Source organism: Lepidothrix coronata, unplaced genomic scaffold (assembly GCF_001604755.1).
Source record: "Lepidothrix coronata isolate B3197 unplaced genomic scaffold, Lepidothrix_coronata-1.0 Scaffold138, whole genome shotgun sequence".
Classification (NCBI taxonomy): domain Eukaryota; kingdom Metazoa; phylum Chordata; class Aves; order Passeriformes; family Pipridae; genus Lepidothrix; species Lepidothrix coronata.
In genome coordinates this window covers 596,317-612,116 of record NW_016690318.1, presented here as the reverse complement: position 1 = coordinate 612,116, position 15,800 = coordinate 596,317, and the positions used below count along the sequence as shown (strand labels likewise).

General features: G+C 36.1%; 1 protein-coding gene across 5 annotated transcripts in view; it reads left to right on the top strand.

Moving 5' to 3' along the window:
- The window catches only part of DPH6 (diphthamine biosynthesis 6), a 202,449-nt gene that overhangs the window by 144,964 nt on the left and 41,685 nt on the right, over positions 1-15,800 (top strand). For all 5 annotated transcript variants that reach the window (XM_017827398.1, XM_017827397.1, XM_017827400.1 and 2 more), the window contains exon 14: positions 13,392-13,797. In XM_017827398.1, coding sequence (XP_017682887.1) covers positions 13,392-13,797 — 406 coding nt within the window. The remainder of the gene's footprint in view (positions 1-13,391; positions 13,798-15,800) is intronic.

The window sequence follows — 15,800 nt, the reverse complement described above, 5'->3', positions numbered from 1 at the left end:
ATTGTATGATGCTATAAACAGTATGCTAAATTTAACTTGTAGAATACAAACAAAAAATATGAACAATAGAAACTAAGAAAGGAGAGCATTTCTTGTGTGAACATTTATGTAGATAGATACAATCAAATCCTCAGCTGGCATAAGTCAGCATAACTCTCTGATTTCCACGAACTGATTTATACTAGCTTATTTGCCATTTACAGGTAATATATACATGCATTTGAATGTTGTTTTTCAGGTAGACACAGTGAAGAAATGCATGTCAAGTTATTCAGGGTGGTAAACAGCCTAGTTCATCCAGGCTGACTGATTTTCCCCTGCAGCAGTTCCCTTATAAGAATTCTTTGAGTGATTCTTCATCTCCTCCACTGAAAATATTAATTCTGTTTTGAGCCTGTCACTTTTCTGCTAAGCAAGAGTGGATATATGCATCCGTTGTTTGCTTAGGCCAGAACCTCTGGTCAAAAGTCTAATGGGTGATGACTGTGAAAGGGTTTCAACCATGAAGTGAGTACCTGTTGTCAGGGCCTCATTATAGAGGGGAGAATGCTATTTTTGTTGAAAAATGATCAAGGTCTTACTTTCACTCTTGAAACTTCCCTATTAAACTGTAGTCCAAATTGCATGTAGGGAACTTTAAATTCCCACAATAAAGGATGGAATTTCAGGATAATCATCACCTTCAAAGTTTTTTTGTTCTCCTTTGGATGAGTTATCCTGCTGATCAGAACTGAAAGAAGAGCCATATTATCACCCCAGCCTACATAGATAGTTTTATTAACAACTGGTCCTTCCTAAAACCGTAGCAGGTTAATAGCTTTCAGACATCACAAACACTCCTTCCAAGTCAGCGCTTCCAACAAGTAGTTTGATGTTCAGTACCAAGTAGCTATTCTAGATCTCTTTCTTTTCCAGGGAGGGTATTTTAACTTATCTTTTCAATGTAAGCTCCATAAAAATCAGAAAACTGAGATTTCAGAAACTGGTCCAACTTAAACTTCAGTAGTGAGGGTCCTTCCCTTAAATCTGTGGGCAATATCCGCTTTGTCATGGGTATGCAGGACCTGGAAAAGTATTCCTGTTACAGGAAGGAAAATCAGCTACTGAATAGTGTATGAGGTCTTCCTGGGGTGGTGTTAACTTTCTGAATGTGTTTTGCATCCCTATGATGCTGTGTTTTGCATTTGCATCTAACACACTAATGTTGCACAGTTTCAAGGCTTTCTGGTTTTCCCACTCAGCACCTCAGTGAGTAGACAGGGCATGGCCAAGAGGCAGCCACAGGAATATCGCATACCATATAACATGCTCAGCCATAGGAAAAGGGGAGTTTTGTCTCCCAAGCTGCCTGTTCCCCAGAGGTTGGCTGGGCATTGGTCTGCCACTGGGAGGTGTTAAAGGCTTGCCTTTGCATCGCTGGTTTTATTATATTCACTTACTAAACTGCCTTTGTCTCAACCCAAGAGTTCTCTCCTGTTTGTTCTTCTTGTTGTCTCTCCAATCCTGCTGGGGCTGGGGCAAGCAAGTGCTTAGAAGCTGCCCGGACTCAACACCACAAATAGATGAAACAAATTACCACTGAAGAGAAACTCCACAATTAACTAGGAAAATTCATATCTGTTCTTCTCCCTCATCAAGCTCCAGTCAAAATTAGAGCTCAAAATATCATCTCTTCCTTTTGAAACTGTGCAAGAATCTTATCTCTATTCAGATGCAGTAACAATCTTCTACCACCAAAAATCAGAAGGCGAAAGAAAAGACAGCTTCTTTCTTCCAGTGGAAGTACTTCTTAACTAGTGTATATTGTAATTTAAAGGATCCTACTAAATTTCAGTACTTGATTATCATCATCTCTTGTTCTGTGTACTGGTCATAATGATTTCATTTCCTCTTCCTCCTCTTCTCTGAGGGATATCACATGATCTTCAAAATTAATAATAGAGCTTTATTTTCTTATTCATAAAAGTCAATGTAAACCAAAAATTATTTGTGCTTACCTGTACACCACTTTCAAAAAGGTAGGTAAAACAGTGTGAAAGTGAAGTACTATTACTTTGAAACCCCTTTATATTTCTGCATAGCAAAAATGAGGAGTGTGGTCAATACTCAGTAACACGCATGCCAGCTCGGCAGTGAATAATCACTTTCAGCTTCCTTTCTGTATTTATTCACTTTCATTGGTGAAAAATAAAAATGCTTCCAGCTGATATGATACCTGTTCAGTTCTTATCAGTCTTTTAGTTGTAACACAATAAACACAGGTGATAACACTTGAAATCTAACTTTGATTTTATCTTGGACATTATTTATTGTTAATGTATGCAGGTCTTTATGCATCTTGCTTATAAGCAGCTTTGTGGAAACATCTTGGCCATCTTCTGTAGTTGACCAAAGTAGTTACTTTTGCATACATATATCAACGAAGAAGCAAGTCTGAAAGAGGAAAATGTAACTATTAGCTGATGAAAACCCAGGCTGGGTTTCGGCTGAGACAGCTGACCTGAATGGATCAAAGTATTATATTGTATAATATATCATATAAATTCTTGCTTGACAATAAAAGCTGGAACAGGGTTGAGTTTTTTCTAACTCTTTGGGCAACCCACTACAGTGGCTTGTAAGAAATCACCCAAATTGCATAACCTGAGTTTGACTCCTGTATCATTGAACTGTGGAAAACTGGTCCTGCAAAATTCAAGTTCCAAACTGTATGTAGGACATTATTGACCAATGTAAATGGCTTGAGTTAAAATAAAGATCAGGTGAAGTCCTAATTGTCCTGTTATACGCCATTTAACTGATCTTTCTTTGCAGTTGTGCCATATTGAAAAATGAAAGTAACTGACTACCCTGCTGAAAACAAACATTTACCTCAAAAGTATTCATATGCATAAGATAGAATGTAAATGTATTTTCCACTAAACAGTGTCAAATTCAAAATTAAATTAATTGCCAGAAAGCCAATTGTATCCTGAGCTGTATCCAAAGCAGTGTGGCCAGCAGGTCAAGGGAGGGGATTCTGCCCCTATACTCTGCTCTGGTGAGACCTCACCTGGAGTACTGCATCCAGGTATCCCTTGCATACTGCATACTGGGGTCCCCAGCACAGGAAGGACATTGACCTGTTGGAATGAGTCCAGAGGAGGGCCAACAAGATGATTAGAGGGATGGAGTACCTCTCCTATGAGGAAAAGCAGAGAGAACTGGGATTGTTCAGCCAGAAACAGAGAAGGCTTCAGGGTATTCTAATTGTGACCTTCCAGTACCTGAAAGGAACCTACAGGAAAGATGGGGCAAGACTATTTACAAGAGCATATTACGTATTACATTACAGGACAAGAGGGGATGGGTTCAAATTGAAAGAGAGTAGGCTTAGATTAGATACTAGGAAAAAATTCTTTTCTGTGAGGGTGGTGGGACACTGGCACAGGTTGCCCAGGGAAGTTGTGGGTGCCCCATTCCTGGAGGTGCTGAAGTCCAGGGTGGATGGGGCTCTGGACAACCTGGGCTAATTGAAGGTATCTCTGCCCCCAGCAGGGGGTTTGGAACTAGATGATCATCAAGGTCCCCTTCCAACCCAAACCATTCTATGATTCCACAAAATCATTTTTGATTGCACATCCATATATCATATTACTAATAAAGGTGGTTGTCTCAATGACAGAGAGCCTGGCAATTAGTAGAAGTTTAATAACACCACCAGAATTTTCAAATTGTTTTTCTTCTATCTCCAGCAGCATCACAATTTTCTTCCTTGCATTCTACAAAATTATTTACAGGTTTAACAACGGTAGCTAATGGTGCTGTACATGTACAGGTGAACAGGTGATGTAATTAGAATGTGTGAGGTGAAACCTGACATTTGGTTTAAAAATTGGTTCCAGAGCTCATTGTCAAAGTTCAGAAGGAAAGTAGACTCTCAAAGTATCTTTGCAATCAGTATCTGAAATTCAAATTCTAGACAATAAAATCTGTTATCCTTAATGCCCACAAAGTAGATTTTGACCATTAATTTTGCTCATTTTTTGTCCCATTTGGGTACACACTCTCAAATGATTTTCAAGTGAAATCTTTCCATCTTGAACATCCTTAATTCAGTTCAACTCTCTTTCCTAAGTGCTTATTTTTGACACTACACATGAAAAATAAAACCCTCAGAATGACAATCTGTGATCATATTTCATGTGGCAGACTTCATTTGCTTTCAATTTATGTTATTACCAATTTATGGCTTTGTTCCTTAAATAGTTATCTTATTTTTTTTTCCCACATTGTAACTGGTATATTGAATGATGTATGTTTGAGAGGTATTTCAAGGATCTCAACTTCAGTCATTAACTGGTTATCTATTGGCTCAGGAACTTTTAGTTTGTTGAGAGAAAGTTACTATTTTTTAAGCAAATAAAACAGCTTTTCAGTATGTAATTATTTTCTTATCAATTTTACATTTTCATGCCCTTTTGAGCATCTAGCATGCAGTGCTTGAATTTACATTTAGCTCTGCAGGAACTGTTTTAAATATTATTATTAAGAAGGAAGAAATCAAAAATCAAAGTGAATTTTTAGTACAATAGCAAAGTATAGGAAGGTGCACTTGCAGCAACAGCAGCCTGGATTAGTATGTAGAACTAACTCACAGCTTGACAGAAAATCCCTGCTGGGGAGGAAATGTAGGGGAACTGGCAGAATTTTGCTACATCTGCTCCCTACTGCTAATAAGTTTTAACCCATTTCATTTTTATTGTGCTTGCTGTTTAGATATTTTGCTTCCAAAATTATATCTGTAACTATGAGAACACATAAAAGGGAGCACGACAGGTAGAACTGTTTAAAAATTTAAAACTATCAGCAAGGGATATTGAAGGCCATAATGAGTAAGGTGGTTTCCTTCTCAGTGTGGGTTTTTAGAGTTCAGGCACTGCAGCACTGGTAGAAAGGCTGAGCCTAAGTAGTGGATAAAACAGATTTCGTAGCTTGAGTGGCTCGTACAGCCAGAAGGCACCATTACATTATTTATTCTGACCTGTATATCACAGACCATTACATTTCACCCAGAAATTCCCATTTTGAACCCTGCGAGTATACTTGTACTAAAGTATATTAGACCTTAAGAGTTCCAAATACTTCATTCCACAGGATGAGAACCAAAAGACTGAGCTTCCCTGCAGTAGGAAAAGGGTTGGTTAAATACACGTCTTGGCAGCCTGACTACTTCTGCAGAATAAGGCAAACAGCCAAAAGCTTGTATGGATTTAACAAAAGTGAAAATCCCTTCCTGACTCATTTGACTTAAGAAAAAAGATATAGGTATTCATATTTTCCATTTGATATTATCCCATGCTTCCCATAACCGATTATCCAACATTTTTAAATCTTTCTTTTGTTCTGATGGTGGCATAATTGTCACATACAATTATGAAATGTGTTTTGAAGGGGGACTGAAATTTATGAAATTAGGTGGGTAGTTGAAAACTTGAAGTCCATGAGGCTATTGAGACTGCTTTTAGATATTGGGTTAGAACAAGATTGTGATACTTACCTGAGAAATCAAGCAAAAATGGAAGTCTCAGTCCTAAATAGGAGATTCTTCTCACTTACCGTGCATGTAGAAGCCTGTGTCTTTCATTTGGCCAGTTTGCATTTTCTATTTTTTTTCAATATATTCTAACAAGTAATTACTTGAGCTTCCTTTTCAAGAAAACTTCCAAGTTGCTAAGTCCAGAAAGCAGAGGTGATGGCCTAGTTATTGCAGACTTTATATTGTTCAGTTGTTCATTTGTTCTAGAAACTTACTCAAAGCTGACTATGTCTTCATGGAAATGTGAGACTGATTGCTCTTGTTTTGATCCTGTCACAGAGCTTCTCAGTTTCTGAAATGAAAGGATGAAAACACAGTGATCCAACAATAGAAAAGAGAAACAAAATTAACAAGCAAATGATATCCTTCTGTACTAAATATAATCAAAAGAGAGCTTGTAAGGTTATGTCTTAAATTTCAACTGAACCCTTTTTTCTATCACACAGAAATGATGAAAATTTATACCACTTCTTGGCCTCTGTTGACAATCATGGTAAAAGATAGAATAGCAAGTTGCTAATTTATTCTGTTTGAGCAATACAAGCTATAGATCCTGTAAAGTTATTGATCTGCTTTCTTATGAACTCTCTGTTTGCATGAGTTCCATATTTGCTTTCCTTTTTTATGTAATGCTTACCTATACTTACAGTAAAACTATTCAGAGACCATTTGTCATGAAATTTTTGATTCTGCAAAGATTTATATATATCCTTTATGCACCAAAAAGCTGTCTCAACTTATAAATCAAATTTATGGTATATTTATTGTGGGATTTAGGCCCTGAGAGTGTTGTTACTTAATTTTTATGGTAGTTTCTTCTGACATACTTGGCTGACTATCATAAAATTTTAGCCCATCACCTTGTCAAATCCTAATAATTGCCATCAATATATTGTATAGATTCAAATTTCCTATACTCTCACTAAGATAACTTGAGGTATGCTTATTTTATTCACCTGCCTCTTTGGGAAAAGTTAAGCTGTGCTTGGCATGTTAACTGCTGAACATTTCATATCTAATGATTAATTTGAATCATTACCATAGCTACATACAGATTTTTTCACAATTATTGTAATGAAAATTTAATTTGTATTTTTTTCCCAAATGCCAGCATGTGGAATTATAATCATGATATTAGGAGAAGACATTAATTTGAATTCCATTTGAATTAGACAAATTGATTTAAAGAACCCTTAGAAATAGTACTGCCTCTAAATTTCTATACTTATATTTGTTCCTCTGTATCTGCATTCCATTTTTCACATTTCTGTTTTTTAAGGCTAGATAAAGACTGCATAAAAAAGAAATTATTCTTCAAAATGTGCTACCAGATGCTGACACAAAAAATAAAGACCCACCTTGTTTTCTTTAGCTTTTCCCTGGTTCAGTAACACCAAGTAAGTACAGGCTCAGTTTCCCAGTTGACATTGTATAAAATGATTTCTACATGACACAATGGTTACTGAAGTACCTCCAGATAATTCCAACATGTTGTGGAGTGACTAGAAGGGACTAAAATTTCTGAAGAACGTGCTTCTTTTTATGTTTACAGTATTTATTCTATGACAAATATCCATGTTTATAAGACCTCACTTTTAGTCTGCCAGTTTTGTGTTTTGGCATGCAGCAAGTAATTTGCTTTATTTCAGAAAAAAAATACTAAATGACTGACTTTCTTATTTTTGTACGCTTTGGAAAAAGAACATTCTGAACAATTTTGTTGTTATAAAACACTGTGGTATTCATTCTTTGAATTCAAATGTGTTATACCAGGAATGCATGTGGCCTATTTATTAGACAAACTAGGATGTTGAAAAGGATTGTTTCTATCCTACTTTCTCTAGAAACTGACATTTTTATTCTTGTGCAGTTTTCCTAGTGGAATCTTTACTTTTTTAAGTCATAAACCTATTGTTGTGAGAGACTCTACCAAAGCTTAAGCTGGATCTCAGGAGTTTGATGCACTCTGTTTAATGCAGGCAGTGTAAAAGAAATTTTAAATGTATTATTTAAAGGCACATTAATCTTGCCACTATAATGGTGTAATAGTGTGTACCATATAAGGTTTTCATAAACTCAACTTCTAAAAGTAACATCACAGTATCTTTCTTTTTGTTCTCCAAGTCAGTTCTTTGTAGAGATAGCAATTATGCATTCATCTCTGTCTCTCATAGCCTAATTCCATATTCAGCTGTGAGGTAGATAGGCCCTAGTCCTTACTAACCCAACAAAAAGAATATATCTCATTTAGAACAAATGGAGGATAGTCAAACAAATTTATATAATAAATGCTAATAGCCAAAATATATACCTTTTTCAGTTTAATTAAGCAAAATAGTTAAATGTTTGTTGATAAATCCAACAGTGAATTAAGTATATGTTTGTCTTATACTCATTATTACTGTGTTTTCATTGAAATTTTAATAGGTCTGTTTTGGATTTTTTTTTAAATTGAAAAAATACACTATTAGTTGGAGAAATTATTTTTAAGGTTAGCACCTTTAAAAGAACACTCTGTGTAAGTTAGTTTACAACCCTTACAGCCCAGTGTTTTTCATTTAACTCTGCTTATTACACTGGATTCTGGTTTGGTGTGTAGCAGTATTGTGAATGCATTAGGCATTCAATAGTGTGAGAGTGTTTGGTAACTCTCCTGAATATGTGCAATGAAAATTGAGCGAATCTTTACTAAGAACTGAGGCTTACAAAATGCAAGGATTTGGTAATACTGTGAACCAAGGTGATAATTTCTTGTGTCTGAGCAAAGCTCAGGAAAACATTACGCACGATACAGTTCAGATAACCATTTTTCCTTTAATCTAGAGATACAGGCTAATTACAAGTTTAGAAACCCATTACTAACCCCTGTTGTTCACCTTGCTTCTTGGGATATGAAAGGGCTTGTATGTCTGAATTAAACACATTCATAAAAGTGTTACTTAAGAAATGTTGCTACCAAGCTACCTTTTCAGCATCAACTTATTCACAAATATAAAATATAAGTTCCCCTTCTCATTTCTCATTGTTAGATACCTTACTGAATTGAATGTCACTTGAAAAGTGTAGTACTGTGGCCTTCAACAAGTATTCAGTCAAGCCCTTTGACCCTTTCCATTTCTAGCCAAACTTTTGCAGATTTGAGTTGAACATCTGTTGCAGAACCCCATTAGAGAGGTTAACACAGAGCAAACTGTCTGGGTGGCTCCAGTGTAACACAGCTCAAAATCCCTGTTCCTGTGGCAGGTGCCTAAAGCAGACAAACCTCCTGCTTGGCACTGTCATGTTTTGGTTGTCTGTGCTGTCTCTATCAGTTAAGCAGGAACTGAACATATATGTGTCACCCTAAAAGTAGGATTACAGTTTTACATGTGATTCTGCTTTGGGAAAAAGGAGAAGCAGCTTTTTTTTTTTTCTCAGAAGGAATAACCACATTGAACTCCCACTTCTTCCAGCTCAGTATTCTGATACCAATGCCACAGTTGAGGAAGCTTAATCTCTCAAAGCTGTTACCTGCATCCTTCTACTTGATTCTGTATTCACTATTCATCTATAAAATCTGCCTGGAATATTGGAAATGTTGGAAGGAACTAGTTGTGAAAAATCAACCAATCCAGTCAAGAAAGCCCAGTTCTTCATTAAACACACTACTAGTATTGGCATAAATTCCTATGTAAGAACAAAAGAATAGCCATAATGGTGTAGGCTCTGCTGAGCATTCTGACTCCAAACAGTAGCCCTAAGCAGAAGTGAATAGTAAAAACAGTAAAAGCATATATCTAATATTCTCCCAACCTCAAACTATATTAATTCCTAATTTAATGGATTAATTTAATAGTTATATAAATATTTTTATATACATTATTAACTCATATAAATAAAGAATTACATAGGAATTTCAATATGTCTCTTTTATAATGCCCACTGAATCTGTGTTCCGAGAAGTTCAGACTCCCCTTGAATCCCTATAAAGTTCTTGCAACCGGAGCATTCTCCATCAAGAAATTGTAGGTGTCACCTACCATTGTCCTTTTTGAAACCATGCTCTTACTAATGTCATTTGATGGTCTGTAGTTCTTGTACAGAAAGACAAGCGTGCAAAATCAGTTCTTATCTCTATCCACCCTTCTTATGTCATGTATGATTTTGTAAGCCTCTGTCTTCTCATTAAGAAGGCCGGAGAACATTTTCAGTCAGACACTCCAGAGCTTTTGATCATCCGTGTTGTCTTCCTCCTCTGAATACATTTTTAGATCTAATATGTCCTTTTTCAGTTGAGAGATCCAGAGTTGTTTATCTTACTCAAGATGGGGGTGAACTGTGAATTTCTGCAGTGGCATAATGTTACCTACTTTGTTCTCTTTGTTTTACTTGCTTTCTTGACTGCTGTCAACTGCTGTGATTCTTTCTTAATCAGTCCATGAAGACTTTCCAAGATATCACTTAGCACAGCTGTTTTCTCAGTAAAGGTAAAGAAGACTCACTTTCTCAACCATCCTACAATCTACTCTGTACCTTTGGTTTTTCTTGTGAGTTATTGAAATGTGCATTGTATCACCAGAAGAATGTCAGTATTTTCTTCAGAGTGGGAAAAGTCCTTTGTTGAGTTATGGTTTTTTCCTAAAGCAAGGTGTTAAAATATGTTCATAGTCCTTCTTTGGATAGGGAATGATATCGATACAATGTATTTCTAAATACATGTATATGGAAAAATCTGCTTTTGGGCTTCCTTTTCCAAACTTTATGGATCTTAATCTTTTCCATCTTTGATAAACTGAGTAGCAGATGATCCTGTTGGCAGAGGGAGGATATTGTGAATCATGCTTTGAGGAAAGTCTAATGTGAGATTCAGTTAGAGCTAAATCACTTGTCTTATCAAATCTTTGTGCAAATTTTTGGGACCTACCATTTCTTACTTTGACAGAATCAGAATTCTGTCATAGCGTGGTCTCTCAGATGATCCAGTTTACATCTATTCCTGAAAAAAGACATTGTTACAGAGTAATTTATTTTCAGAGGCTGTCTCCTGCATGGAGAACAGATGTTACCTGGTGTTCTTCTTTAGTTCTCTTGAAATCAGATCATATCAAAATATAGCACATTAAGTAGCATCTTTCTGCATATTATTTCAGCAGTCAACCATTGAACCTTTATGATCTGCTTATTTTCCCCTATGGCAATCGAACTTCTAGTGAAAAACTACCTTGCAGTATTTGTTATCAGAAAGAATTAAATCCAATGGAAAAGCTAACAACTAGAAATTGGAACTTCAACATGCACAGTGTCCCATGAACTGAAAATCATTTGGAAACTGCTACCTTTAGATGAAAGCTACACATATAGCCTAATAAAATTTGTAAAAATTTGTAAGCTCAGGTATTGCATACTTTAAGGAATCACTGCTTTCAACAGTGTTTGCCTCAACAGTTTTCTTGTCTCTCAACAAGAATTTTAGAACTTCCCAAGAATTATCTGACACTTCTTTTTCAAGAATTACAATCCAAACTGTATACTCTTCTACCTCATTTTTTTTTGTCCAGGACTGGGAAGATGTAAAAGAAAGACTAGGCCAAAACCTGTGCTCCTTTATAGAACGATCTACAACAGTATCCTTGGACAAGAACCCTAAAAACATGGTTTTATTCATAGTACCACAGATGTCTGCCAGAAGTGATGAATCTCATTGATGACAGTGCAGAATCAATAATAAAAAACAACTTAGCCATAAAATAATTCCTCCTCATTTTCACTCTTAATACTTGCTTATATTGTCCTAGCATCATATGAATATAATTTCTTAGCAGACCTTATATATTCATCCTCATTTACTAGACAGTCTATCCTAAAGATATTCATCTGTTTAAGACAGTTGTAAATTTCTGAAAGGTAACTCAAATGCAGCATCCATGTAAAACACAAATGTCAGCGATTTCTTGAAAGTAAGTCAGAAGAGGTCATTGTTAGAAGTATTTCTGTAAGATTCTGTAGCCGCTGATGAAAGATTATTAATCCCCAGTAGCTCCATCACTTGTGGTTTGTGCAAACTCTAAAGTTAAAGGTTATGAGTGCTATGGTACCATACAGGTGCACCATGAATAGTCTTTCACACAGAATGATTCTCATTTGTTAAATTTGGAAATGTACTTTCTCTTGGCCTTAATTTTCATGTAGTTCTTTGTATTCTAAATGGCAGCTGAAGGCAAGCAGAAATAGTGAGTAATTGATTTAACAACCTAAGACAAGTACAGGGAAGTCGAAAAGTTTGTCTTAGTGCTTGATGTGACCTGAAAGAGCTTCTTTAGACTCTTTTTTTCTAAGCAGTACCTCAGCACCTTGGGCCAGCAAAGTGGCCTTTAAGCCTGAATGAGCATGACTTTTTTTTTTTTTTCTCAGTGCAGAGCTCTAGTATTTCATCTTTTTAAACTGTTTTACAGCACTCAGAGCAGAATTATATTGACAAGGTTAGAATTCATCTCCTAGAGGAGAATACTGTGCTCCTGTTAAGTGCTAATATAACATTTATGTGTTGGTACCTTAATAACAGCCCCAGCGAGCCTAATAAAAGTACTGAAAGCAAACAGTACTCCATGAGATTTTATTATGACTGAAGTGACTGCAATTTGAGACAAATTATCCCTGTTTTTGTTCCCATATCAAAAACAGAAATGCTAAAGCAATTGCTACATGTTTGGGATAGAATTACACTCCACTATCATTAATATAGAAGTAAGTGCATTTTTCATGTAAACAGCTCACGAGGGTCAAGCATCAAAGATATTCTGTGCAGACTTCTTGTCAATAACTTTGTGAGTGAATTTTGAAATAAAGTGCCTGGAACCTGTCATTATTTCTTCCTCTCAAAGTTGAGAGCGAGTGGATGAAAATTGAGCTTGTGAATTGAAGGTACTGCAAGTTATATGGCCTTATCGACTTCAGGCAAAATGGCAGGTTTGCCTGGTTATTATTTTCCTTTCAGAGGTCAAGCAATGGACAATATTACCAGTATATAGTGCTGTGTAAGCAAATTGGTATATAAAAAGTTATTATCTGTGTACACAAAGAAGATGGTGTAAGTCACTAATATTAAAAATCCTTAGTATACTGTAATTTCATAAAAACAGAGGAAAAATGGAGGAAACAGGTAATCTGCTCATCAAAATAAACATTTCAACTGTTCAGTTATTTGAAAGCTATTAAAAACCATCAGAAAAAAGGACCTCAGTTACTCAGAATTAGCTTACCAAGTTAGCTAATTAGACATGCTAGTTGATGTGAAAACAATTTAAATATATGTTCTGAATGAGCTCTGCTATTGAGAAAATACATTCTATTTTCTAAGAGGGTTTGGTCAAGATAATTCTGCTGTTCAGAACTGTCTGAACTATGTCTTTCCTTATCTGAACTGTATCTTTAGTAGTCCAACTTTTAAAATAAAACTTAATGTGCTTTATTAGCTCATTTCTGTAATTTTGGTAGTTACTACCATTTTTTATTCTTCAAACACCATTGGTACAGACTGTTACCATGTGCAAAAAGACTTTTAATTGCAGAATGAGTGCAAAATATGTTATGGTCAGCTTTTTTTTTTAGTGACACAGGCATAGTAGTTGTTTGAGATTGTAAAAATGAGCAGATACTGTCAGACAAATTCATAATTGCTCAAGATGACTTCTAAATAAGAAAGAAAATTGAAGGTAAAACTAGTCTCCATGAAATAACTGTACTGCACATACTTTTTTGAATATTTTAGCTAAATATGATCAGCCTTAATTTCTACCAGCTCTGTAATATGGACAATATTTTGTTTATCTTTTAGGAAGAAGATTCAGAGACGTATCATGATGAAACTGCAGTGTGTGGGTTGCTTGCTGTGGTGGTAATACCTCACCTGCCCAGAGATGCTGCCATTGAATGGCATGTTGTTGCAGTAGTTGATGATCCACTCCAAAGAAAACATTTTGCAATGAAGATGTTGTCAGAGGACTTCCACATTGAGTGTGAATCTGTGGAGTCTAGTTCTGCATCTTGTGCATCAATCTCTTTACGTCTGAGCTTGATTTCACCATCCACTTCTCCCCTTGATTTAGATGGACCTCTTCATGACTTAGTTGCTATGTTTAAACAAGCTGTTGAGAAACTTTCAGGAGACTGCAGTGCAAGTCCTTTGTCCCTTAGAGCTTTCTTCAAGGAGCATGTCTTTGATGTGGAAACACTACAAAAAGGTAAGATTTACCACAATATGAACCAGGTGTAATACTAAGCGTAAGGTAATTTTTGTTTACTTCTACATGAGATTTCATTGGAAGAAGACATTTTACAAGGGCTTTTCAAGAATAGGTGGCCAAGAAGGCCAATGGCATCCTGGCTTGTATCAGAAATGGTGTGGCCAGCAGGACCACGGAAGTGATTGTTCCCCTGTATTGGGCACTGGTGCGGCCACACCTTGAATCCTGTATTCAGTTTTGGGCCCCTCACTATGAGAAAGAGATTGAGGTGCTGGAGGGTGTCCAAAGAAGTGCAACAGAGCTGGTGAAGAGTCTAGAGAGGAAGTCATATGAATGACTGAGGGAGCCGGGGTTGTTTAGCCTGAAGAAAAGGAGGCTCAGGGGGGATTTTATTGCTCTCTACAACTGCCTGAAAGGAGGTTGCAGTGAGGTGGGGGTTGGTCTCTTCTCCCATGCCCTCCAAACAACAGGACAAGAGGAAATGGTCTCAAGTTGCACCAGGGGAGTATTAGATTGTGTATTAGGACTGGAAGGGTTTTCAAGCATTGGAACAGGCTGCCCAGGGAAGTGGTGGAATCACCATCCCTGGAGGTGAATAAAAGATGTGTAGATTTGATGCTTAGGGACACGGTTAAATGGTAGACCTGGCAGTGTTAGGTTTACAGCTGGACTCCATGATCTTGGAGTTCTTTTCCAACCAAACTATTCTACTGTTCTATGATTAAGATACATTTGTTCTTTTTTGGGTTACCAGGCATGTTTCTCATATTGAAAGGCTCTGTTCTTGGACTTTTTGAGGTCCAAACAGGATAAACTTCTGGATTACTTGTTCTCATCTCGCAGCTGAACTGACTTTGAGTAGGAGGTTGAATTAGATGATTTTGCTTCAATCTGAGTTATTCTGTGATTCCATAAAATAGAAGTTTCTGAGAAGTCCAGCCACTTCAGTATTCAACATAGAGAAAATGAATCTTTTGCATAAAAGTATTTGAACAGTTGTCCGTTTGGTAGCCTGTCTCGTAGTTTTTGTCATGATCTAGAACTATGTTCAGATAACCAATTCCTGTCTGCTAGCAGAAACTCTTTTGAGAATAAATAATTAAATAATAATGTTTTAAAATAAGGAAATGATGGTGTATCTTCTGGATTAGAGGGTGTCTGATTTTGAACATGGGCTGATTTCTTAGCAACTTATTTAAGGTAGAACTTGTTATCCAAACAAATTTGCTGGGTTTTACCCGAGTGTTTGTTTTTTCAAAATCTCATTCCCTGACCAATTAAAGACAATACAGAGCAATAAATGTAATGTTACAACTGCAGTTTATTTCTTATGTTGTAGGTCTGCATTTTGGGCTATGCTGAATTTGGGACAACTATTATGCAAGAGCACAAAAGCTTATTTTATGGGTCAGGCCTATAAAACTGGTAGACCATACTGGTATTGAAATCAGTAAGAGCTTTGCTTTCAATTTGAGAAGGAACAAAATCAGATCCTTAGTCTATATTTATCTCAAACATGCATGCACTTTAAAAATCCTTGTAGACCACAACTGATCCATATTAATTAGCTGACATAAATGTTAGCCCTCAAAAATTCTACTGTCCTATTTTTTTTTCTTAACCTGCAGCAGTTTTTGAAGAAAATTCAACTTGACATGGTTTAATAGATTTAAAGTACAGGAATTGAAAGCTATAAAAATGTGGCATAGAATAAGCATATTTAATCCAGGAAGCTAGGAATGAACATATAGTCTGACAGAATGTTGTTGTTTTTACTACATCTTGTTTAAGAACTAAAAGGAAACCTGATAAAACATGTTCCTGGCATGGGATTAACATTACTGTTTTGCCTGCTTTCTTTCTGATATAGGCCATAGAAAAATTACTTCCAGACAAATTTCATTTGCTTTATAAAATATATTGTTCAATACAATGTAAAAATTGTGTGCATAAAAATTTGATTCAGTTCCATTCATATTATATTACCAATAGTATAGACA